Here is a 27,306-nt window from a genome sequence, read left to right as displayed (position 1 = left end):
GAGTGTCTGAGCTCCTAGAACAGACATCTAGCCATTTAAAGTAACTAAAATAGTTTGGTCTGATCCAGCCTCGTAAAAAAGCCTTAAAAAATTCTTTATTTATCAACCAATAGACACGCAGACTTTACCTGTGTGTAATTAATTATATATAAGTTTCATAAACAATGATAAAGAATGAAAAGAAACCTTAAAGTCAGGAGAACACACGAGCTACGTCTTTACTCCACCAACGAGAACGAAATCCGGTCTCACTGACGTCGTATCCATCCGCCAACACGTGGTAAAGAAAGAGATGCGGTGTCACTGACGTCGTATCCATCCACCAACACGTGGTTAAGAACGAGATGCGGTCTCACCAATGTCATATCCACCCGCCAACACGTGGTAAAGAACGAGATGCGGTCTCGCTGATGTCATATCCACCTGCCAACACGTGGTAAAGAATGAGATGCGGTCTCCTGATGTCGTATCCATCCGCCAACACGTGGTAAAGAACGAGATGCGGTCTCACTGATGTCGTATCCATCCGCCAATACGTGGTAAAGAACGAGATGCGGTCCCACTGACGTCGTATCCATCCGCCAACACGTGGTAAAGAACGAGATCCGGTCTCACTGACGTCATATCCATCCGCCAACACGTGGTAAAGAACGAGATGCGGTCTCACTGACGCCATATCCATCCGCCAACATGTGGTAAAGAACGAGATGCGGTCTCACTGATGTCGTATCCATCCGCCAACACGTGGTGATCATGTGATTGTCCAGATGTCATTCGTCAGCTGTTTCTCATCGGGTGTGAAATGTCCCGGGGGAGTGTGTTCCTGTTTGTTCTTGACTTCCTCTCCACTCCTTTAAAGGTTTATTTTCCTTCAGCAGGATGTCAGGCTGTCGTTTTGGGGTATCAGTGATTTTCAGCTCTGCTGCCTTCAGGTTACCTGGTGTCAGGTGACACGTTAAACACATCTGCATGAAAGCAGGCGGTGTGTGGTTCTCTATTTGTCTTTTTTCGGTGCTTCTTTTGTGTGTGTGTGTGTGTGTGTGTGTGTGTGTGTGTGTGTGTGTGTATTCTTGCACCTCTCAGGGAGCGTATCTGTTCTCACGCCTCTAACACACACGTTCACACCCACACCTTGAACACTCTGTGCTCCTCTTCCACCCAGGAAACGGCAGGAAAACACGGCTCCATTAAAGGTTAACGTCTGACGATTTAATGAAGATGGAAGATGTGTGGTGGGCTGGACAGACGTGTGTGTGTGTGTGTGTGTGTGTGTGTGTGTGTGTGTGTGTGTGTGTGTGTGTGTGTGTGTGTGTGTGTGTTTATGTGTGCTGGTTATTGATGATTACACAGGACTGAACAGAAACCTGATGGGAAGTCGGTACTTAGAAGAATTAACCAAGGAGACGAGAAAGAGTTGATCATCCGCTGCAGCGTGTGTCACGTGTGCACTGGTGATGACGTGTTCACTGGTGATGACGTGTTCACTGGTGATGACGTGTTCGCTGGTGATGACGTGTCATCAACACTCTGAATCAACACATTTTGTCTGATCTCCAGCAGAGAAAATGAATTGTAATCTGACGTTTTGAGCAGCGTGAATCTATTTTAGCCGCTGGAGGCTGAAAGCCGTGTCCAGAAATCCGTTTTAAATCAACTGATGTATTCAATTAGTAATAATAAACGTCCTTAGTGTTCAGATTTGCACCAAATTTCAGTCTTAAATGAAATAATCTGCATTCATCTTGACATTCAGGCTCAAACCTTCTGCCCAGTGATGAAAACCAGGTCTGATACTGACGTCCAATCATTGCCTTTCTATCCTATTATTGGCTTATAATTATCATAGAACATAACAGTGACTTTTGACTTTTTAATTGCCTGCGTTTATTTAATATATTTCATTAGACATTACTTAACAGATTAGGTTTTAATTCACAATTGTGTGGCTTGCAAATATTTATGACTTTGACCCTGGACCAGGGGTGTCAAAGTCGTCTTCACTGAGGGCCACATCAGCATCATGTAACTAATAAATGTAACTAAATGTACATAAATGTAACTCCTCCTTAATGTTAAATAACAATTACATTAAAAAATATGTGTGTTTTTTTCTCTGTTATAACATAAATCCTTTTTAACATAACATAAATTAAATGAGTAAAATAAATAACATAAAAATTGTTTTTAATTTTTAAATAATTTAATTTAGTTTGTCAGGTTATTAAACCCACAGAACTAAGATCAAACTATCAATCAATAAAGAAAAATAACATCAGACACAAGTTAGGACGTTAACTTTGTTCAAAACGTTTTTGTCAGAGTTAAAATGGGCTGAATTACTGCATTGTGGGAAATGTAGTTTTGCTCAAAGCACACTTTTAACCTATTTATTTTTAGACACTCTGACCTTTTATTCTCTCACGGGCCACATAAAATGATGTGGAGGGCCACGTTTGGCCCCCGGGCCTTGAGTTTGACACTTGCGCCCTAGAGGCTCAAATTCTTTTATTTTGCTGCTTATGTTTGCGTGACATTCTTTAAATGAGATTTTAATGCGTGAGTTTATATCTGTGGTTTCAGGCGGTGCTTTTCCGCGTCTTTTTTTTATTGTCGCCGATGCTGAAATTTAATTTAGCATTTCTCATCATGGCTCTGACTATAACTCCTGCATCTCTTCTACAAACACGTATCCTGATGGGTGACCTGGTTTAATCTCAGGAATCTATTGTGTACATTTTAAAGAGGGTAAACTGGGATGAAGACGCGGTGATGAAGACGCGGGCTTTGCCCCGCTGCAGCCTTTCGTCCTGGCGTCTCTAAACGGAGGTTCTGTAACTCGACTCCGGCGCGGTGGAGCATCAGGACTGATGTATTGATGCGGCGACGCCTGCAGTGACTTCAGCTCCCAGGTCTCATTATGAGGACCATCAGCCCCCTGCTGGACCATGTTAGCGTCATGCTAATGCCAGCAGCTGATGGCCTCGGCGTAATTGGTGTGTCTCCTTGGTAACTCTTCCTGTCTGTCTCCCCCTCCCCCCCCCACAGAGATCTGTCTGCTCACCAAAGGTCGACGGACGGCGAGCGTCCGCGCCGACACCTACTGTCGACTCTTCTCCCTGTCGGTGGACCACTTCAACGAGGTGCTGGAGGAGTACCCCATGATGCGGCGCGCCTTCGAAACGGTCGCCATCGATCGGTTGGACCGCATCGGTAAGGACCACCCTCCCCTCCTCCCCCCCCCTCACCGGCTACGTCTGATTGGTCGGAATCTCTTGCCTGTCGTTGTGCCTTGTTGTCTCGTCTTGTATCCGCGTGTGTTTGCCTCTTTTCCTTCACTGAAGCATCGTGTCTGCCATCTCGTGCTGCATGAGCCGCGTGCTGACCTTTAATTTCCTGTTTCTGTCTTAAACACCATTAAAAAGAAATTTGTCACGACCAGCATTAATCCTGCTAAAGAACCCAAAGAGTGTTTTGTGGTTGGATTAACTGGAAGGCGGTGCATGTCGCTGTCCGGGAGGGAGTCGGTTTTGCACCTCATTGGTTTGGTGCGGACCCCCCCCCCCCCAGCGAGTGGATGGAAGCTAACCTCACATGCATGTGTGTCTGACCTTCTGTCCACTCATCTGCACTCCTGGGTATGAGCAGCACCCCACCCCATAATATCAGAAAACCCAACTGGAACCCTGTAGAACCAGTTTCAGCCCCCCCCCCCCACTTTGAACATGCAGCAGGTCCAGCCCCCATCCCCCTCATCAACAACACTCCCTTTTCTTCTCACCATGTGTGAACAACTTGGCCTTATTGCAGATTAAACAGCGTCGATTATTTAGACGTTTTGAATTTGTTGAAATAAAAAAGGGGCACATGTAAACTGAAACAGGGCGACAAGCGGGGGCATGGACCCCCTCCCAGTGCCAAGACTCCTATCTCAACCCTCAGGATCTATTTAAATGTCTACACACATTACCTAATCGGGTCACAAAAGGGCCGTCTCATAAAAGTGTTAAAAAAATGTAATACAGAATTATTTATTTTATTTCAATGCTTCAGATCTTTTCTATGACTTCAGACTTATCCATAGATATAAAAGTTATTACTGTATATATATGGTATTTAGTGTTATATGTTTTTATATGGAGTTTGCCATTAGAACCCTGTTTTTCTTAAAATGAGAAAAACACAAAATATGGAATATTTCCAGGTTAGTGCACAGTTTAATACTCCTGATAAATATATTACAACTATTGGATGAATGTTTTTTAGGTGTGTAAACACAGAGGGGGTCTGTTCCTGGGTTGTGGGGTGACTTTGGGGTCATTGTCTTGCTGCAGACAATGAAGATCATGTTTCATTATAACATGTCAGAATTATTGTATATAGTAATATATATCATATACATATATAAATATATTATATATATATACAGGTATATGCTTATACTATTTGAGAAATATGTGGTTATAATGGGAGTCAATTGGACCGTTTTTGACCTTATCAGGTTTTGTGTGTAGACAGTGAAAATCTGATATTCTCCACACTTCCAATGACAGGCGTTTAGGAATTTAGAAAATAAAGATGCAAGAAAATTACTGGCAAAATTTCATACATTTATCTTTTTAACTGACTGATTTATTGGGAGAGAAACACATAAAAACAACAAAAATGTCACTTTTGGGCCCCAACAGTTTAAGCAACTCCGGATACTTTAATTGGAATTTGCACATTGATAAACACAACCTGTAGGACACGTTATGGTGATGTTGCAGCTGAACGTGTTCTTTTATAACTCTTTTAGTTATGTAATATTTTATGTGTGGATGATGAGAGGTCAGGAGGTCATGGAGGGAGAGTTACTCCTACATTCCATATGAACATATTGGTCTCTAGTGAATAAGTGTATAAATAATGAGGATTATTTCCATCGTGGGTCTGGATGTTTTTATGATTTATGAGGAATCGCCGCATCATTAACTTGTAAAAGCAGAAACTAATAGAAATAGCAGCGTGTGGTGTGATCACTGTTAATTCATTAGATCGTCATACGCACCGTCAGTCAGGAAATATAGATCTAACACACATGTGTGTGTGAACGTTTCACTCCTGTAGTAGTAAATAGTGGAAGTAAATTATTCAGCTCAGCTTCTATTTCGTCTGTAAAAACACTTAAAAACGTCGAGTCGACAAGTTTAATGATTGTGAGTTAATGCAGAGCTGCAGGTTTCTGGAACACGCTTTCCTTCCAAACACGGAAAAAAATCATTAAAAACCAAACGTAATATGCCACTTATAATTATCTGTTACATAGGAAGACAAATATTTCCTGCAATAAAGAGCTTGTGGGTTGATTTGTTATGGTACCGTTAGCTGTTACAGCTGCAGCTGATCGTCGTAAATTAGCCGCGGGCTTTACCAATAAACCCGCATTGTTGACGGCGCATTTTTATGCCTAACAAGACATGTTTGGTGACTTGTTCTCCTTTTTATGTTAAGCAGGATACAATATCAGCTGACTAATTAGCATAACGGCAGTAAAGTCGATGCTGTCTCATATCAGAAAGCTCACATTCTGTCTGCTTTTTATTTGTTAGTGTTGTTTGTCTTTGTCACGGCTTTGTGTTTGTGCATTGTTTTTGTCCGGCTCAGGCGCATCGATACTGAAGCGAGTCAGGCAGGACAGCAGCAAGCAGTAAACACCAGATTGAACACCAACAAACAAGCCAATCGGATCCGTCAGTAGATGTGTGAGACAAGTTCTCCTCCAACTTACACTCACACACAACTACTTGTCTTTTATTGATGAGGGAGGGGTGTAAAATAGTCCCTGGTTTATGTAAGAATATAGAATTTACAGAAATTAAAGTTTGATCACCTACATTATAATAATTATTATTATTATAAATAAAAAATAATAATAATTATTATTATAATTATATAAGTATTATTATTATTATTATTATAAATAAAATATACATAATAATAATAATAATAATAATAATAATAATAATATTTACTATGGTAATAAATAATAGATATATACTTTATTAATCCTGGAGGAAATGGGAAATAATAATAATAATAATAATAACAATAATAATAATAATCATTATTATAATAATAATATTTATTATTATTATAATGAATAATAATAATAATATTATTATTGTTCCTATAATACCTGTTCAGGTATGGATTGAGGAAGGGAAAGGAGAAGGTGATCAATAATAACTGGTTAATTAAGTAATACTTTTCAGATGAACCCCAACCTGTTTTTTCAGCTTGTCAGTCACACATCAGGCAGTAGTTGCATATGAGTGTAATTCAAGAGGAGATTTGCTTTAACTGTAAAACTAAATATACAGAAATGTACGGATTTGTGCCCTTCACCACATTCTGAACGCCCTTTGGCCTCAACAGTCCAAATCTACATTTGCCCTTTTTTCTGAGAGGAAGCAGCTTTTATCCGAGCTAACAGGAAGTAAAAGCTGACACCTCAGAGGGACGTCGATCCCATCCGTCATTTCAGACTCACCATGAAGGGGTTTTGTCTCATACGAGGGAAAATACTTTGTCATGATCCGTGCTGGTTGTATCATTTCTATATTTAAAATGCATTTGGTTACGTGCTTGTCTTGCTCTAAAAAGGAAAGAAAAAAAAAGTAACCATGCTTTGAAACCAATAACGTGTTGCACATTTGACATTATCTTTTATCTATCTAAAAATTATTTGACCAGGAGTCCGTCTTGAGACGAGCACATCTCGTTTTCAAGAGTGTCCTGGCCGAAGAGTAGGCATCAGGTAAACACTTTATTCCAATTCCAGCATTCGAACAGGTAACAAAGGGACCTATAGGGGCTTGCTAAATGGAACGGGGCTCTAAATCCTCCTCTGAGAGTTTGACATCTTGCTGAAGGTCACCCACACCAGCTCTGCAGATATGATGGTGAAATGTCATGAGAGACAATCATAGAAACAAAAAGGTGCTTCATTCAGTGTTCATGTCATGTTTCTTTTATAACACACTCCCACTGAATAATCACCTGGATTATCAAGTCGTGCTTAGCTCTATTGGTGTTTTTCTTTTAATCCCTGAATCCTGTCTTTGAGGTAGAGTCTATTGAAATCATCATGTGTAGATCAGTAAACCCTTTACTAATGCAATGCAACTTCTGTTACATGCAGAAATCACATTTCATTCTGAAATCATGTTTTCACCAATAGAAAAACAACAACAACTTTGTTTCTGATTGTCTGATTTGATCTTTTGTTAAATACGTATATTAGATATCAAGGTGTCGCCGGAACCAATCAGATGTCACTTAGACCTCGACATTTATATTAATTCAGAACACTTGTCCTCTTTAAAATAAGATTTTAATAGTGATGCATTAATTAAACAGAAGAAAAAGTGACTCATTAACAAGAAAAAACAATGATTATCAATAGATTATTAATTAATGACCAAATTTCAGTATGGAACTTGTCTTGAATGCATCTTTGTGTGTTTTACTTTGTTGACAAACATTGTTCATGATGTTTGTTTTTGTTTGTTTGTTGTTTACGTGTCAGCTGGCTTTAGACTGCTTCACAACGTTTAGGTTCCAGATCTGGGTATTGATTACTGTATTGATCTAGATTTCTGAGCGTATTGATGGGAGGAGTTGGTGTATTACATGTAGTTTTAACAACCCAATAATTATTAGTGATCGATTTCCCTGCCAGGACAGATCAATCACAGTACCAGAGACACCAAACTGTATTATTTACCTATATCTGATCAGTTTATTTTGTTTTTCTTTGATTTGTGTTCATTTTAAGGGTTTTTTTTCTCTTATTTGGGTTTTCTTGTCTGATGAAAAAGTTTGATGAAAAATGACCTCTGACCTCTCCTTGAGAGGCCGCCCAGTATGTTTTGAATATCATTTGAAGTTTAATTTGAGAGTTTCCTTCCTCCTCTTCCTCCTTTATGAGTTTTGTGTGTGAAGTTTTGCCCGGTAGAAACCCAACGGTGGAGCGCTGGAGTGTTTCTATGGAACCAGGTCTCTGCATTGAGTTCCTCTCATTCCATGATGGGTCAAAGTCAGCTCTGTTGTCACATGTACCGTATATACACCACAGACAGGACAGACGAGATTACAGTCCTCTCTGACCCACGGTCAACAGGCAGTACAACAGGCAGTACAACACAGGCAGTAAAACACAGGCAGTACAACACAGGGAGTACAACACAGGCAGTAAAACACAGGCAGTACAACAGGCAGTACAACTTAGGCAGTACAACAGGCAGTACAACAGGCAGTACAACAGGCAGTACAATACAGTCAGTACAACAGTCAACACAACAGTCAGTACAACAATCAGTACAACAGGCAGTACAACACAGGCAGTACAACAGGCAGTACAACAGGCAGTACAACACAGGCAGTAAAACACAGGCAGTACAACAGACAGTACATCACAGGCAGTACAACAGGCAGTACAACTCAGGCAGTACAACAGGCAGTACAACAGGCAGTACAAAAGGCAGTACAACAGGCAGTACAATACAGTCAGTACAACTCAGGCAGTACAACAGGCAGTACAATACAGTCAGTACAACAGTCAGTACAACAGGCAGTACAACAGTCAGTACAACAGTCAGTACAACACAGTCAGTACAACAGGCAGTACAACAGTCAGTACAACACAGTACAACAGGCAGTACAACAGTCAGTACAACAGTCAGTACAACACAGGCAGTACAATACAGTCAGTACAACAGTCAGTACAACAGTCAGTACAACACAGTACAACAGTCAGTACAACAGTCAGTACAACAGTCAGTACAACATGATGAGATGCTGGATTAAACCCATGGACACTGATCTTTACAGCCTGGATAGATTCCTGTTTAACAATACACCACATGCAGTTTTTACAGTGTAATAAAGAATCATCTTACCTTTCCTTTTAGTCTTGATGACATCTCACACGCGGATCAAGTCCTGTCCTGTGTCCAAACTTTCAGACCCCCACAGGTTCTGGTTGGAGGTTTAACCAATCTGTGTTGTCCTTCCATCTACAGAGTTTAACCCCGTCACCTTTAAAAACGCAATGAAAGCAGCCTTGTAAGTTAACAGTAGCTTTACCTGTGATGCTAGCTGTAGCCCGTGACTACCCGACCCCCTAGCGAACGTCGCAGTCCAGATCCACAATGTCAAATGGGGGGACACGGTTCCATTCCCTGGTTTCATGACTGAATGCACCGGTTGTTGGCCGGGAGGAAGCCGTCCAGCAAACGCTGCTCAACTGTGAACTCAGTGCAGAAATCTCAAGGCCCTCAAGGACACGGCTGTGATTGATTGGTGGAGGCCAAAACCTTCAGCTCACTTTCAAGACGTCTTTCATGCTCAATTTGACCACATTTTTACTGCCAAAACTCAGAAAAGTTATTTAAATTTTTGTAATCTCAGGTGCTGATAGGCAGCAAAATGCCCTTAAAGTTCACAAATGTAAGATTTTCTAAACAGTTTTATGAACAACTAGAATTATTAATAACTTGGAGTTGAAGTCATTATAAAAACAATACGCTGTGACGACTAGCTGGTAGTTTCTCATTAGTTTATTTGGTATGTGATCTATTTCCCATCCATTTAGTGTGTTTGGGTTTGTCTTTGCTGGGTTGTTTTTTTTACTGTCATCAGATTGAGACTCTCCTTGTGATGTGTTTTAGCAGAGCTGTCAGGTTTAAATAGCGGGTGGCTTGAAATGTATTCTTAGACACTAGTCTGTCTTCAAATCTGTCCAGTGATGTGGTGTGTGAGTACCAACCATCAGTATCCTCCTTTTTCATCGCCCACATCAGCACCTTCAGCCTAAGCTGTCACCTCACATGTCAGTAACCTCTGTCTCCTTGTGTGTCCTTCACTCCTCAAACCGGACAATCCCATAGTCATTACCTGTCAGCGTCCTCCACACTGTCAATGCAACAGACCTTAGTGGACGTGAAGACGCAGCTTGTAAGATTGAAAAATTTGTAGATTTATCGGAATCAAAACAAAGTTCCTCAAGATTTCCTTTAACTCGTACGAGCTGCGTCTTCCTCCCTAACGTCCGTCATCCTGCCCTTCACCTGTGGTTTAGGGCAAACCACAGTTTGCCACGGCTGCTTTGTGCTCAACTCTCTCGACTGCCCTCCAACAGGGAAGAAGAACTCCTTGCTGCTGCAGAAGTTCCAGAAGGACCTGAACGCCGGCGTCTTCAACACGCAGGAGAACGAGATCTTGAAGCAGATTATCCGTCAGGACCGGGAGATGGTGATGATGGTGGACCGCAAGCAGTCGGTCACCGGGATGAACTCAACGCCAATGTCAGGAAACTCCATCATTAACTCCCCGGCTCAGCCGCCCTTCCCCACCGCCTTCAGCACCACCCAGCTCCAGCAGGCGTCCGTCCCCATGACCTACAGCGCTTCGGCCATCGCCAACGCTTCTGCTGCTCGCATGCTGCCCGCCGCCGCCGCCGCCGCGGCAGCAGCGCAGGGGGTTTACCCCGCCCCTAGTCTTTCCCATGGAAACCTGAATTCTTCCTTATCCAACCAGTCGACCAGCCTCCAGCAGCAGGGGGCCATCATGTCTCCCTGCTCCTTCACCGCCGCCATGTGCAGCCCCCCAGTGCAGACCCCTCTGGCCAGCAGGAGCTTCCAGTACGGCTCGCGCACCGCCTCCCAGCTGTCGCTCATCCAGCAACCCATCAGCCAGCCTTCCCTACCCCCACAGCAGCCGGCTGCGTCGACTGCAGGCGCGGCTTCAGCGCAGCAGCAGCAGCAGCCGCCTGCGCAGCAGCAGCAGCAGCAGCCGCCTGCGCAGCAACAGCAACCGCCGGCCGCCTCGCCTCAGAAGAGCACGCAGGCGCTCCAGTCGGGCAACTTGAGTCGTGATGTTAGACACTTATCTGCTTCCCAACCGTCACTGCCACATGACACCTCCCTGGGGCCCCGAGCGCACCCGGCGGCCTCGGGGGACTCGTTGGCCTCCATCGCTCAGCCGACGGCGGCGGCGGCGATCCAGGGGATGAACCTGCAGAGCGGCATCCGCACCACCGTGCCCCAGCGGGTCAACTTGTTCCGCCAGATGTCGTCGGGGGCGCTGCCCCCGGTGCGCACGGCGGCGGCCGCCGCTGCGGTGGCGGCGGCGGTGGCGGCGGCGGCGTCGCCGTCGTCGTCCTCCACCCAGCACAGGGAATCCCCCGGATCGAGGAGAGATTCTGTCCTGAGCAGTACAGACACCGATCAGGACAAAATGCGTTTTGCATCCAATTTATGATTCCATCCACCCCCCCACCCCTTTGGGTTTTTTTTTTTTGAACTTCTCTTTGTTTTGATTCATTTTTAAAAATGTAGATAGAACAAAAGAGATGGAAGTGAGGACCTTCAGCATCTTTTTGTTTGTCCAGATTTCTTCTAGAATAACCTCATAGAGATCCTGTACATACAAGTTATTGTATTATATTTTAGACACGTTTGTCCCTAAACTTAAGAATGTATATTATACAGGTACATCTCTTTCCATTCGCATTACATATACATATATATCTATATATATGTATATGTATGTATATATAGATATATATAAGTGTGTATATACTGCTGTATGTATGACTGTGAGAGTGTGTGTGTGTGTGTGTGTGTGCATGTGACCACGTGTGTAAAACCCACTAGAATATTTGGCAGTTTAAAAGCTGTAGTATAAACATGAGTCTTCCTTTCTGAGAACTATAACAATTATATACAATGAATGACATTTTTTATTTTATTTTATTTTTTCGCTCTCTGATTTTCTTTCTTTTTTTTTTTACTTGAATGCATCGTGGATTCTGACAAGGACTATATTTCTTTTTTCTTTTTATTTATTTATGTATTTATTTTTTATCACTGAGGAAGAGACGGATTATCTTCTACTAATAAGCAGCTTTTAACTTTTAGGCACCACTGTGGAATAATAAATGCAAAGCAACTCTGAAAAATAATCTCAGAAAGCACACACTCATGAAACCAATCTCCCAATTTTCCTCAACCTTCATCTCACAGAACACAGATACTGTAAGTGTTGTGTTGCCCCCGGCAACAGAACTCCAGTCTGCTGAGTCGTCAGATCCCGTCACAGTGTTATGGGTCCAAAGGGAACAGATCTTAGAAATGCTGCTTTCTTTTTGTTTGCTTTTTAGGAGAATGTGGAGAAAGATGTGGATGGATGCTCTTATTTTCTATTTCTAATTTCAGATGGCTGAGATGTTATTTAATGTTGCTTGAAAATTCTGTGTATATTTATAATATTTATAAACTAAAGATTATCACCATTATGCAATAGACTGTGACATAAAGATTACCTATATGTGTGCTGTAAATAGTTTTGTAGAGCTAGTACTTACAGATACTGTGTGGTGCGTTCTCTATCATAACAATGTCTTCTATCAGGAACCCGGTCATCTAGAGGCGAAAAAGGGTTTAGTGACAAAATGTTCCGTACCAGATGAGCAGACCTTAATGCAATCGCTAGTGGATACCTGGCTGGCTTGGGGGGGCGGGGTTGGGGTGGGGGGTTCTGTGTGCTCTTCCCACACCTCAGTTTGATTTACCATCAGGCGAACATCTGAAGCACGTCCGTCCAAAAACACATCATCCAATCTGAGGGGATGTCGCATTCGTTAAACTGATTCATGATTAATCATGATTAAGAAACCAAAATGTTGATTTATTTTTTTTCTTAATCATTAGTATTTAAACTTCATGTTGGTTCATCTGCTTTTGGGTTCAGCTGTACTGGAAGAGCCAGGTATCCACTCACCTGTGTGCAGGTGACATTCACCTGCTGTGCTGGTTCGCATTAAGGTTTCTCTGGGCTACTCCACGTCACCCGGACTGGTTTATGAGGAAGAGGAGCCAGGAAACTGTGACTCTTTGAAAAGAGATATTTCAAACTCACCTTATATTTGACATCTGGACTAGAATGAGACAAAGCCTCGTCCCGGAGTCACAGTTTTCATGGCAACCAAAACGCCCCGTCAGTCTGTGGCGGCGAAGCCCTTGGAGGCGCGTTGGGAAGCGTTCTCTACAGATCGTGTCGATAGTGTACCAAATACAGTCAAGCCACCAATGTCATGAAAGCATGCACTGTCACAAATACTTAAAAGATACTATCTCAAAGTGTTGACGTTAAATGTAATGTACGTTTGTTTCGTTCATTGTCTGTCTGCCTAGACGTTACCTGTGTGCGACTCTTCACATGGACATTCTTAAGTATTTGTGCCTAAACTATAGCCATGTTCCATCCTCTGTTGTTAGCGTGAGCCTGGTGCGTACCGGGGGGTGGGTGGGTTGGGGGTGGGGCTTCTGCACACCACTGCGCACTCGTCATGACTGTACTCTACGTGTTCTCCATGTCTCCGTGTTTTCACACAGGCGAGCAGGAAGCAGCCAGCGACGACGGCCAAACATTTCAAGATCATCCAGCTAGTCGAGACGTGAGCTTCTAGAACAAGGGGTGTCGAACTCATTTTGGACATGGGGGGGGGGTTGGTGCAAACAATAAACTCATAGTAGAATTAGAATTAACTATAAGTCCACGTCTGGGTATTGGTGCGAAGAAGGAAAAGTAAATTTAAAAACTCTGAGGGCAGGACTGGAGCCCCTGGTGGGCCGGTCTCGGCCCGCAGGCCGTATGTTGGACATCTGTTTTAGAAGCAGGTTTTTTTTTTTAAATTTCAAGCAACATAAAGTACTTAATGAGTTCACGTATAGTTCGAAAAAGTGCATTCTTTAGTCTTTCAGTAATTTCACGACAGACGATGGAGCACCTTGATTCCGTTCTGTGTAGCTAGCACCGATGTTTGGATGACGTGTGGATGGAAAACTGGCCAAAGCAAAACGTTCAAGTCATTGTCTTTGTTTAAATTGCACTTTCTGATTTACTAATAAATAAAGGTACTGATTCTCTCAGCTAGCTTAGATGTTGAACGGGTTGGCGAGGGGAGCGATATCCTGGAGAATTAGCGCTACCCTGATCCCGAATGAGCTTGGAACTGAGTGGGAGATCTATATACGCTGATGACGAGCGCTTAATCATGAATATGCCATAGTGTACAGGAGCTAGAACACAGTCTCTGACGGCAGCACTGTTAGTTTGTGCTGTTTTTGATACTTGCCTTTCGAGGGAGAGCTTCCCAGCTATGTGCTTTTTTGTTTTTTTTTTGTTTTTTTTTCTCACCACACCAGTCCCAACCGACGCACCAGAACGGGCATTAATGGTAACGTAAAGCAAAACTAACGAGCTTACATGTTAGCAGTGTAGAGACTCAACATACCAGCACATGTATTTGTATATTTCTTTTTCGTTTTTCGTCGTTCCGTTTTGAGGTTTGAGAATAAACAAATAGATGCAAAAATAAAACCGAGACGAATGCCTGGAGGAGGAGGAACTACATGTTTACTGATGATATGCGTACTGGGTGGAGAGCGGGGCGGGGCAGGGGGCGGGGCTGGGTGGCGAGCTCCTCCTCCAGCCACTCACAGGTCATTGTTCAGCTCATTTACTGTATGTAATGCAAGGCTTAACAAGTTGGGGACTTGATACAGAAGAAAGAAAGATAAATGTAAACTTTCTTACAACAATATGCAGACAAACAGTGTTTGTCAAAAAATCTTTTTTTGATTTGAATTATTATTTTTTTGGTTATTTTGTTTGTAAATAATAAACCTTTACAATATAGAAAATAAACGACATATTGTCATCTTAAAGTGAGTGTGTGTCCTTGTGTTGTCCAACAGGCAGGGGGCGCCGCTGGGGCGATTTTTTTTTTTTTTTTCCTCCTACGTTTTGATCGAGGGAGGAAGATAGAAAGCAGATAGAAAGATGAAACAACAAGCAAATTATTCAGGCAGCAAAGGGGATGAAAAAAGAGATGATAACCTTGGGAAAACTAAGTCAAGGTCAAATTTCAACTTTTGCAGATTTTTGGTCTGCAGTCACATGATACTGTAAGTGCATTCTATTGGCTGACAGCATCTGGAAGTGCGCTACGTTCTGTGAGTTTCGGACTTCCATGAGAAACTAAACAGTCGATAAGAGTATGGGAAAAGGAAGGTATGCTAATATCAGTATGGGGAGGGTTCATAAATGTTTAAATTACCGTAAATAATAAGATATATAGTTCGTGGCTCTATTGCGGAAATCGTTAATCGCGTGTGGTTTCTGGAACGCATCAACTACAATGAACAACGGCGTACTTTTATACCTTTTTTGGTACACATCTCTGACACATGATCAGATATAATATTTTTTTTAATTTTTATTTAACCTTTACTTATCCAGGTTAGCCTCATTGAGATTAAGAATCTCTTTTTCAAGAGGGACCTGGGCCAAGAAGGCAACATAACAAAACAAAAAGCACAAAAATGTGTAGGTCAGGGTAAAATGCTGAATTCAGGGGTGTTATATTCAGGATGTTGTTATATAAGAGATTCACAGGTAAACAGGAGAACCTTTCTAAACTCCCGTGGGCAGACGTTAGCTGCTGATGCGTAGCCGGGGCGGACTCTAAACCGTCAGGGCGTCTTTATTCTGGCTCACAATGGAGGTGGAGCTGGGCTCACGTTGCACCAGGTGGTTTGCGGTTACCTTATTGAAAGCCGGGCTCAGAGGTTAAGCCGGGGGGCGACTCTGGCCCCGGTGGACCTACAGCAGCTCCGTTCCTGCAGAAACGCTGCCGCCAATTAGGCTTTCATGCTCCATTAAATGTGAGTCAATGTGTTCAGGGTGGGGGTGGGGTTGGGTGGGGGGTTAGTTTCTTGTGCTGTGAAACCAGACGGTTCGTTTGCAGGGGTGTCGTAGGAATATAACAGTTAAAAAGAAAAACACAGCAGTGGTTCTACGTGGAACGTTTTTTCACCTCAGACATCTGAATGTGTAAAAGCCACAAACACACTGGATCCAGTCCTCCCAGTCAGTCCAATGGGTGATCAGAGATGTCATCAAGGTGAAGCAAAGCCCTTGTCTTTGTCTCCCACTCAGCTGGTCAGATTGTTCAACTTGTTAAATGACAGCAGAGGCCGGGTTAATGGGACGAATTAATGTCCTCATTTGCATATTAAAACACTGGTGATGGAACATTAGCCCCGATAAAAATGGTCCTGATTAAGCAGGCTTCCTTCAGAGCAGAGTCTCATTATGGTTTAAAAGCTTTTAATGTCCACCAGAAGCTGCTCAGATGCACTCCTGGAAGCATTTCCTGTTTACATCTCCTCAGTCCTGATGGGAACACTCTGAGACAAAACAGTCAGACGGACACTAGAGCTGGAATGTGTTCTGTGAACAGAAACGTCCTTTAAGAGCGGATTTATTCTGACTTTAAGATTATATATTTATATAAACAGTCGAACCTGAAGATACCAGTTATTTGAGATACAAGTCGTAGCACTGTCCATGTTTCTGGTCGGCATACGAGTGAAAATCCGAGATAGGAGTCGTGCTTCGGTAAAACCACCGCTAGTTGGATGGATACAATATCAGTGAGACCGCATCTCGTTCTTTACCACGTGTTGGCGGGTGGATACGAAATCGGTGGGACCGTATCTCGTTCCTTCCCACGTGTTGGCGGATGGATACGACATCGGTGAGACCGGATCTCGTTCTTTACCACGTGTTGGCGGATGGATACGACATCGGTGAGACCGGATCTCGTTCTCGTTGGTGGAGTAAAGACGTAGCTCGTGTGTTCTCCTGACTTCTGCGTTTCTTTTCATTCTTTATAATTGTTTACAAAATTATATATAATTAATTACACACAGGTAAAGTCTGTGTATCTATTGGTTGATAAAAATGTTGTTTTTTTTCATAATTTAGACGATTTGAGGCTTTTTTTCAAGGCTGGAACAGACACTCCGATTTCACTGGTGTCTCCAGTTTTTACCGTATTTCAAACAGAGTCAGACTTGTCTGGTTAGCATCCAGCGATCAGGTCGGGTTCAGGGCGGCGTTGGTTCGTCTTTATCTCGGACGTCGTCCCGTGTTACACGAGCCGTGACCTTCAGTGATCGTTGAGATCACGCCTGACCTTCCGCTGGACGTTTGTCTGTTAGAACGATTCAATTATTGAGGATTGCCCATCGAAGCGTTTTATTTACCCTGCAGCGGGTTCCATTACAGCAAAGACGGCGTCGGACAGGAGGCTGTTGGGTCTGGACCGTTAGACCACACACACACACACACACACACACACACACACACACACACACACACACACACACACACACACACACACACACACACACACACACACACACACACACACACACACACACACACACACACACACACACACACACACACTTGGACGCCTCATGAACCTGAATCTAACAGCAAACGAAAGTCGGTCGAGATTTCTGCTCAGACAATATTTGGCATGAACCAATAAGCATGTGGAAGGTCAAAGGTCGTCTGTTGTAGTGGTTTTTCTTTATTTTATTGACTTTATGCAAATTAATCAACCAGTTACAACAGAACCGAGCGAGCCAATCACCTGCAGTTCAGTAAAAATGGATTCTACCTCGTCTGGTTTTATCTCCACCAATCCCGCCCCTCTCATACGTATATATTTATTTGATGAAGCTGCACTATTTTTCTCCCCCTTAAACACACAGCAGTAGTTAATGATGGGTAATCAGTTGATCGGTAATCCGGTTATCATCTGATAAATCTATTGATCCCCTCCTGAGCAGGACTCAGATGGGAGTCGCTTTTTTTCCCAGCATTTAACCTGACATGTGACTGTGTGACCTCACACACACACACACACACACACACACACATAAACACATACACACACACACACAAAAAACGCTGATTATTAGCAGAAACATGTTGAGAACGAGGCTAAAAGTAATGGGACAGCAGCGTGAGTCACATCGTTACGATAATCAGGCCGCCGTCCGTCACGCGGCGCCGGATTCTATTTCTAGAGGCTTCATTTCCTGCTTTTCTCCTTCACGCGACCTTGAAATGAACGTTTGTGTGGGATTGAAGACGACATGCAGAAAACAACAAACAACAAACAACAACATAAACAGCAGGACTGACTCCTCCTCCATCTGCATGAAGGAGCTCAGTGATTGGACGGAGAGTCGCTGCAGCTGAAACTGCAGAGTCGGCAGGCTGTTGTCACGACGATGAAGGCCTTTGATCTGACAACCCCCCCACCCGTCCGACGGACTTGTGGTTGGGGTCATCTGGTTTCCTGTCTGAGGTCTCGATCAGCAGATTACCTCGGCCCCGCCCCCTTGCGTTAATCTGTCTAAACACGCCAGTATTAACGTTTTCCTGGAAAAGCGAGGTCACGTCATGAGCAGTCGGAGGGCAAAGGAGCACCTGACCCCCCCACAGTAAGCCCCCGAAGGTCACGATCTGACGCCGACCAGCGGCGTCCACTCAGCTGATCCTCCGGCTGAAGCTCCGGAAGGCTCTGATAGGACCAGGAGCTCCTGACCTCCACCAACCAGCCGTCTGGAGGAACCGACGGCTGATTGGTGGAGACGACACGTCTCAAATGATTATTAGTCATTAATCTGAACAGACCCTCCCGTAGCCCCGCCCCCTGGATCTATTCTATTATTATAATCTGGTTTAATTCTGATTATTATTGGTATCCATTCTTTTACCTGATGATTGACACGAACGTAAAAAATCCATTCTGCTGAGAAAGAAAGACACACACACACACACACACACACACACACACACACACGCACACACACACACACACACACACACACATGGACACACACACACACACGCACACAGTCAGGTCCTTGTCGTTCTGTCGGCCAGACGTTTCTGTTCCCTGTAATCTGGACACTAGCGGACGAGGTGTGTCTCTGTTTCCTTGTGCGCCTGTGTCTCTGTCCCTGTACCCCTGTGTGGCTGTCCCTGTGTCGTGCTCTTGTATCTCTGTCCCTGTGTCCTTGTACGCCTGTGTCTCTGTCCCTGTTTCCTTGTGCAACTGTGTCTCTGTCCTTGTGTCTCTGTCCCTGTGTCCTTGTGCACCTGTGTCTCTGTCGCTGTTTCCTTGTGTGTCTGTGTCTGTCCCTGTGTCTCTGTGTTCATGTGTGCCTGTGTCTCTGTCCTGTGTCCTTGTGCGCCTGTGTCTCTGTCCTTGTGTCTCTGTCCCTGTGTCCTGTGATGTGGAGCCGGGTCCTGGACTCGGTGGTCATGTGACCCTAAAGCCTCCTGCTAACAGTAAATAATCCGGCGCTGGATTAAGACAAATCCCTGCGGATTGACTTTTTGTTGTGGTTTCCTGACCACGCCGATGACATCACGGCGCGGCGGGTTTCCTGCTCCTCCGTCAGACGGAACAGATTGCTGGAACAAACGGACATCAGCACCATTTGAAAATTGGATGGAATTAAATTTTTAAAAAAAAAAACACGTTGAGAATTTAAAAAGCGATCTCGTTTCAAAAGCAGTTATGATTTAATGGATTGAAGAGAACGACCTCTGCGACCAGTTACAGCTGTGGAATCCTGGAGCGTCTGTTCCACAGCGTAATCTGCTAGTCCAGGTTTTTATCCAGAATAACACATGACATTGATCTGATGTCACGCCGACTGGGATGGAGGTTCTTCTTGGAACATCTATTGTTCTTCTCGTAATGCCCCCCCCCCCCCCCCCACACACACACACACACACTGGGAACACTGGTCCTTCATCTGGAATACCTCTGAGCATTCTGGGAATAATAATCCAACCTGCGTGTCGTCTGAAACTCCTCTGCAGATTAATTTAGTCGTGTGTGACTGTCACCAGTCGTCTTGCGCCGTTCACGCTGCTGCTGGTCGCACGGATGATGTAGATATAATCTGGAATATAATCTCTTTATTCCTTTCTTTACCCAAAGGAATGAAGAGTTGAAGGGCGGGGTCCCAGGGGGGCGTCGGCCCGCTTCAGATCCAAACCTCCTCTTAACGCCGTCTCTGATGTCTCGTGTGATTGACGTGCGGCGGCGATTAATCATGTCTGGCTGAGAGGTGATAAGACTGATGGATGATGATGAAGATGATGATGATGAGGGTGATGATGGAGGGCTTGGAGATAAAAGCCTTTGTGTTTTCTGCCGTTACACAACATCAGTCATATTGATTCCTGATCAATTTGCATAACAAAGAGGCCAGGTGAGCATCCCTCCCTCCATGTGTGTGTGTGTGTGTGTGTGTGTGTGTGTGTGTGTGTGTGTGTGTGTGTGTGTGTGTGTGTGTGTAAAAAGCTATTCCTGGATCTCGTTTTGCTTCTTTTAAATCACGTTGTTTATCCAGAGAGTCAACATGTAACTTCAGTCAATGTGTTGTTTTTAGGGTGATGGGGTCGTGATGGGGTCATGATGGGGTCATGATGGGGTCGTGACCTCACCTGACTTCATCAGGTTCTGCTGAGTGCGACATTCCGCTGCTACGGCTGTTCGGCTCACGTTATCGTCCTGTTCAGCGAAAACACGATCTGCACCTTGTCCCTGTTCGACTTGAAACCGGAGAGGAGCGGCGTGAAGAGGAGGGTGTCAGGACGAAGAGGAGGGTGTCACGACGAAGAGGAGGGTGTCACGACGAAGAGTAAGCATGTGTGCCTCAAGCAGAGCATCATCTGTTTGTGTTTCCACAGTAAACCAGTTCTGATCGAATACAGGAAGTCCTCAGGATTTAAATATGAGCTAGATCTTGTTTTATTCGGGTGGGTAACTTTCTCTACGCTAGTCTTCCACCCCCGCCTTAAACGGAGCTCCGAGGCGTCACGAAGGACTCATCCATCCTGTCGTCTCCTTGAGTTCATCCTCCTTTCTCTCTGAATGTCAGGTGCGTCGCCGCCGTCCTTGAGTCTGGTCTCCTGGTGATTAAATTATCAGCTGCTGTTCATGTGTGTCCAGAGGTAACAGCCTCCGGTCGACCGACGGCGTCCGACGCCGCTCAGAACACAGAGCGTGATGGAAGTCTCCTCTGGGAGCAAAGAGGAAATCACCCATCAATACCTGTCAGATCATCAACGAGCTGCTCATTTGGGGCGCACCCCGAAGTCGCGACCCTTCACCCCATGTACCAACAATTGTCGTACTAACCGCATGCCTACAGGCCCCTCGTGTGTCGTGTCTGTTCAGGGGCGGTACACAACTTTGTATGCGTGGTTTGACATACGTATATACGCATGTAATAAAGTTGACTTTCTTTCTCTGATGGGATGGGGTCTGATGGGACGGGGTCTGATGGGACGGGGTCTGATGGGACGGGGTCTGATGGGACGTGGTCTGATGGGACGGGGTCTGATGGGACGTGGTCTGATGGGACGGGGGTCTCACCAGCTAATAAATGATAAACCAGCTGCTGGAAGCATCATTGTTATGCACTCCTGTCCTCCAGTAGCATGTGTGTGTGTGTGTGTGTGTGTGTGTGTGTGTGTGTGTGTGTGTGTGTGTGTGTGTGTGTGTGTGTGTGTGTGTGTGTGTGTGTGTGTGTGTGTGTGTGTGTGTGTGTGTGTGTGTGTGTGTGTGAGAGAGAGAGAGAGAGAGAGAGAGGGAGGGAAGGACGAGTCAAGTGGTCGAGATCGTGAGATGTTTTCATATTTATGCATCAACCTGGAAGCTCCTGTTTATTGCATTATTGAAGAGAGTCAAGGGCTTCAAGTGTGTGTGTGTGTGTGTGTGTGTGTGTGTGTGTGTGTGTGTGTGTGTGTGTGTGTGTGTGTGTGTGTCTACATCTACAGCTATCTATACTGTATAGAGAGAGATGGCATGCTGGGAATTCAAACTCAAACGTGTGGTTTCATTTGTCACATGTCAGGCCTGCTGAAGCTAAAGCTAAAGCTAATGCACGCCCGACTGCAGATGGCCACGCCCGACTGCTGATGGCCACGCCCACCGCTGATGACCACGCCCATTACTGATGGCCACGCCCCACTGCTGATGACCACGCCCCACTGCTGATGACCACGCCCACTGCATATGGCCACGCCCCACTGCAGATGGCCACGCCCCACTGCAGATGGCCACGCCCCACTGCAGATGACCACGCCCCACTGCAGGTCGGTGTGTTAAAGCCTCAGAGCACAGCTGGTCGAGCGAATGAGGAGAGAGAGAGCAAAGCAGAAAATACAAGGCATTAACACACACACACACACACACACACACACACACACACACACACACACACACACACACACACACACACACACACACACACACACACACACACACACACACACACACACACACTACAAACACACACACAACCCAGGGGTGCCAGATTTATAGCAGGATTGGGAGGACCAAAGAGAGAAACTATGTGTGTGTGTGTGTGTGTGTGTGTGTGTGTGTGTGTGTGTGTGTGTGTGTGTGTGTGTGTGTGTGTGTGTGTGTGTGTGTGTGTGTGTGTGTGTGTGTGTGTGTGTTGTTTACCGCTGCTTTAGAATGGAGCCAATAATAACTTTTTTATTTACTGTTGTATTTTCTTTTGGACCCAAACATTTAAGATCCTGTGACATCAATAATTCAATCCATAGCAGTGACACACACACACACACACACACACACACACACACACACACACACACACACACACACACACACACACACACACACACACACACACACACACACACCTGTAGCTCTTCATATTTCCACAGCAAAACAAACCCTGAGAGAGGGATCCAGGTGGACAGGAAGTCACCCATCCGGATGTCATGTGTTCCCAGCCCCCCAGCAGTGATGGCTGAGTGGGTAAAGGTGCCCCCCCCAGACACACACACACACACACATATCGCGTCTCCTGTGGGTCAAGATGCTCCTGTGGACGAATCGAAACACTTCAGCTCGGTGGAAAACACCTGAATGTAATCTTGGACTAATGGCTGCGGGACAGGAAAATCAATGGCGACCACCAGCACTAGAACCCCCCCCCCCGCCTGTGACGGCGAGGTAGAGGAGGGGGCCGAAGTCCACACCCACCCAGGACCCACTCCGACTAATGCTTCAGAACTAATTCCACAATCTGGATCTGAGAGGAGGAAGAGGAGGAAGAGGAGGAAGTCAAGGAGGGATGTAGTGGACTGTGTGTGTGTGTGTGTGTGTGTGTGTGTGTGTGTGTGTGTGTGTGTGTGTGTGTGTGTGTGTGTGTGTGTGTGTGTGTGTGTGTGTGTGTGTGTGTGTGTGTGTGTGCGTGTGTGCATTTTATAAGTGAGCAGAAACAAGCCAGGGGCGCCAGAGGAGGTAGTGGTGGTGGTGGGGGGCGTAACTCAGGGAGGGGTGCTGAGTTGTGGCCGTCCCAAGGACACTGCACTGAGGTTGTGTTTATTGATCCAGCCGGTTGAGGAAACGTCTCTGTGGAATCGCCCCTGATTTTGTGTTCTGTGTACAGAATGTTAAAGAATCCCTGAACGTAAGAGGGTCTCAATCCGGACCCGGGGCCTCCGTGGGACACTTCTCTAGAGCCGGGAAGTCAGTGGGTTTACGTCAGATAACCCTCAGCTCAGAGTTACTTCGTTCTTGATTATATGTTGGTTTTCAAAAGAAAAAATACACAGAAATCAATCAACCAATCAATCGATATCCACCACAAATATTGGAATCATACAAACACTAGTAAACCGTCTCTTGGCTTGCCCCTTTAGGGTTCGCCACAGCGTTTCATCCTTTTCCCATTTTAGATGAGCGCTCTTATTTGTTTGGAAAAGTTTTTCATGCTGGTTTCCCTTCATGCCGCGACCTTCTGCATTTACATATCAGTAGTAAACCGTTAAACGCACATAATATCATGTTACCGTACAATTAATCAGAATAAAACATATAATATCGTATTATTAGCCCGTAGCAACCCCCGTGACCCACGATGAGGAAGAAGCAGCTGAAGATGAGACAATGCTATAATAAAAAATAAAATTTAATTGTTTGTCAGTTTCAAAATAGATTCATATTACCTAAATATTATTAAAATGTGTTCATTAATAAAGTTCAGAACACAACTGGGAGTGGTTATCTACAGATTAGTCCGGAGACGGGTTCGTTCTCCTGGAACTAGTTAGCGACGTTAGCCGAGGTTCACCTGTATAAGACTTCAGTCTAAATCTGAGCCGCTGAAGAATCTCATTCACAAATGTTTTATCATCACGTCAGAAATGAGACTTCCTGTTGATGCTACACATGAAACCTGTTAGGGTGACCTTCAGTCAGAACAAAACCCAGTAAAAGAACCCGGTCGGTTCGGTTCTGGAGGCTGGACGCATCTCAGCCCCTCCAAATGTCACGGAGGTTTTATATTCGGTGGGGTTAAACAGACGTTTGGATCTGGTGGGGGGGTATGTGGAGATGTCGGTGGTGCAGGATGCTCCAACTTGCCGTGGCTGCCGGGCGCTCTGGGCATGTGCAGAGCAGCACTGCAATGCTGCACCAGGAGAAGAGAGGCAGACGCAGAGAGGGCAGTTTTGACAAAGGGGTGCTCCATCACCGCCACACTCCTGTTGCCATCCCGCGAGCGAGAGAGCATTTAGAGGGTAAAAGACGTCACCGTCTGCTGCAGACACGCGTTAAGAAGCGTCGGTTTGGGCTCTCCAGAACTTGTTTCGACTGAATTCACCTCCTAAAACAAACCAAACCGAGCCTCTCTGGTGACATTCGGTCCGTTAACCCCCAATGGACATGAATGGACATGAAGGGCAGCAGCAGAAACCAGACCTCCATCATGGCTGTTCTCTGCTCCTCCTCTTGAATCAGGTTCCTTGGGTTCTCCTGAATTTGCAGATCGGTCCTCTGTTGAGGCTCCGATCAAAGGATAGGGGTTCAGAAAATGTCCAGCTGTGCACTAACCAACACTTGTAGGTCAGGAAACACGCTGTTCAGATCAGCCACACTGATACTGTGAAAGGGAAAGGTGTGAAAAGGAAGCATGGGGTGGGATGAGAACCTTTTTCCCCAATCGTCCTGAACCAGAGAACCGATTAAGACTCCGGGAAACGAGGTTTATTGGGGTGCGACAATTCAGCGAGGGCAAAAACGTCTCATCCGTTGTTTTGTGCTGCTTTCTGGAATGTGATGCCATCGCAAAATATAAAAATAAAAAAGTCCCAGATAATTATTTCCTATCTGTAAGGCAGAGGATGCTGCCATACATCACAGCGAGGTTGTTAGCCTGCAGCGTCCATTGGTTCTGCCCCTGCGGGCGTGGTCCAATGGATGCTGAGGCATCAGAACAGGTGGAACACGAACGGCACAGCGTGTGCGCCTGGGAGTCGTGACGCACCCTGGTATTTCTGAGAGCTGTCATCCATTTTGTGGGCAATGATGACGATGGTGGCGAAAGAGGATGGAGGAGGCCATCCGTTGGCTGAAAGGGCCATCAAGTGGCCAGCGGCTGAACTGCAGCTGAATCCAGGGGCCGAGTCGGAGCGGGGAACGCCTGAGCGGCCCCTACAGATGTTTCCAGATTCGCTGATAGAAGAAAAAGAGATCATCATCATTGTAAGTATAAGTGGAATTGAAGATATTCTGTCTGATGTTTTATTCTGGGTCCGTTTAAATCACACCTGACTGACCTCACAGATTGTGACCGTAAGTTACACCACAATCCTCTGGTTTCACCAGGATATCGTTTACGGGCTCCTGTGCGACTGTGATCTAACGCCTGTAATGTCACACTGCGTCGCCGAGAAACTGAAGACCTCCTGGGTTCTACACCGGCTGAGCCGCCAGCAGGGGTCACACAGAGGGCGACGCCGCTGGGCCCAGAGGTCACCAGCAGGTGCAGGTCTCTGATCGACTGCATCGGATCACCTGACGCAAACATGGAGCAACACTAATGAAACGACTAATTAATACGACTCTAACGTAGGTGGGTTTCCATGGCAACCCTGCAGCGACGCCTGGGGAGAGGTCACATCACATCGCTGCTCACTTGGTTTTACCCTGTAGTTTATAATTAATGAGAAGTTAAACACTTCTCCCACCAACGCTGAGCTGAATATAAATGTTTTTCCTTTTTTCCATACAGAGCCTATAAAATAGGGCTTCGGTTTGATGCACGAGTTTAAATCTTTTAAACTTTACACATGAAATAACGTTTAAACTTTGAAGCACATTCTGAGCCACTGGACCTCAGGCTGTAAATTTATCAAGTGGCTCAGATTTATTTCCTGAATTCATTCACAAAGTCTGCTTCCCTCTTTCAACGTTTTCCACTCCTGTTTGTGTTGGCTTCAAAACGTGAACAAAGTAAAGACAGTTATCTGATTTTTTTGGTGTTTTTTTTTTTTTTACAGAAAAGCCACTTTCTTGGGGATTTAAGGCTGACATAAAAATGTAAATAAATGCTACCACTGACTACCACTGACTAGAGAGTTCCTTCCCATTTTGACATGATACTACTAGACCAACATATTTGTTGCTGCCGTCCAGATGAGACATTCTTGTTTAACGTTCACACTCAAACAACCCAAAGGTAAGGGGTAATATTTCAAACCTATTTCAGTTTCCTTCAGATCTAATTCCATTAATGTGTTGTAAATCCACAGCGGTTCCTCCAGGGATTTAAAACTGCACTCCAACAAAGACACAAATGTAAAAAGCGAAGCAGCAGAAGCAAAGATCTCATGATGTCACAGGTTATTTATATTCGCTTTGAGAAGCTTCCTCCAGAGATACAATAAATTAGTTTAAACGACTGTTTCCCTGCAGCTTAGAGTTTAAGTGCCTTCAAGTATTTCTGGAACTCTTAGATTAATTTTTATCATCTATTTTAATTTACAGTCGAGATGAGATGTATTTCTCATGCTCCTGTTTGTTAAATGAGCCGACACTTAAACAGATTTAAACATTTTAATCCACTCATTTACTTCATAGTTTAAGTATTAGCATTCATTATTAAATAGTGGTTTTCATTTTGACTTCAGCAGCTTCATTGTTCTGAACTAAAATGGGAAAATGTTCTATTTTGCTTTTTTAAAGGGAACGAAATATATTTTAGTATAAACCTCTTAATTGTTTTGGCAGAGCTCTATATCTAAGAAATGTAAATATAATAAGCAAAGACCTGCATTCAAACATTTTTATTATGATGCTTTCGCAAATACAAAATAAATCAGTCGTTCAATGAACAAAAAGGCTTAAAAAAAACCTTTAAATATCTGAGTTTTTGCATATTACCCTTCAATTACCCCCTGGGACAAATAAAGTTTTTTGAAGTGAATTTAATTGAATTACCCCCTAAGATGTGTGTGTGTGTGTGTGTGTGTGTGTGTGTGTGTGTGTGTGTG

General features: G+C 44.6%; 1 protein-coding gene and 1 long non-coding RNA gene across 2 annotated transcripts in view; both read left to right on the top strand.

Annotated features, from left to right (window-relative positions):
* Positions 1-11,301, top strand: part of LOC137608878 (potassium/sodium hyperpolarization-activated cyclic nucleotide-gated channel 1) — a 45,662-nt gene extending 34,361 nt beyond the window's left edge. The window contains exons 7-8 of the mRNA XM_068335496.1: positions 3,046-3,210; positions 10,181-11,301. Of these exons, the coding sequence (XP_068191597.1) occupies positions 3,046-3,210; positions 10,181-11,301 (1,286 nt within the window). The remainder of the gene's footprint in view (positions 1-3,045; positions 3,211-10,180) is intronic.
* A 5,030-nt stretch (positions 11,302-16,331) lies between these two features.
* Positions 16,332-26,369, top strand: LOC137608879 (uncharacterized). The gene is made up of 5 exons (XR_011038246.1): positions 16,332-16,697; positions 19,925-20,198; positions 20,379-20,630; positions 21,849-25,516; positions 25,640-26,369. It is a non-coding gene; the product is annotated as an uncharacterized lncRNA (long non-coding RNA).
* Positions 26,370-27,306: the final 937 nt, after the last annotated feature.

This window comes from Antennarius striatus, chromosome 15 (assembly GCF_040054535.1).
Source record: "Antennarius striatus isolate MH-2024 chromosome 15, ASM4005453v1, whole genome shotgun sequence".
In the NCBI taxonomy this organism is placed as follows: domain Eukaryota; kingdom Metazoa; phylum Chordata; class Actinopteri; order Lophiiformes; family Antennariidae; genus Antennarius; species Antennarius striatus.
The sequence above is the reverse complement of the archived record's forward strand: the minus strand, read 5'-3'. Positions and strand labels throughout refer to the sequence as shown.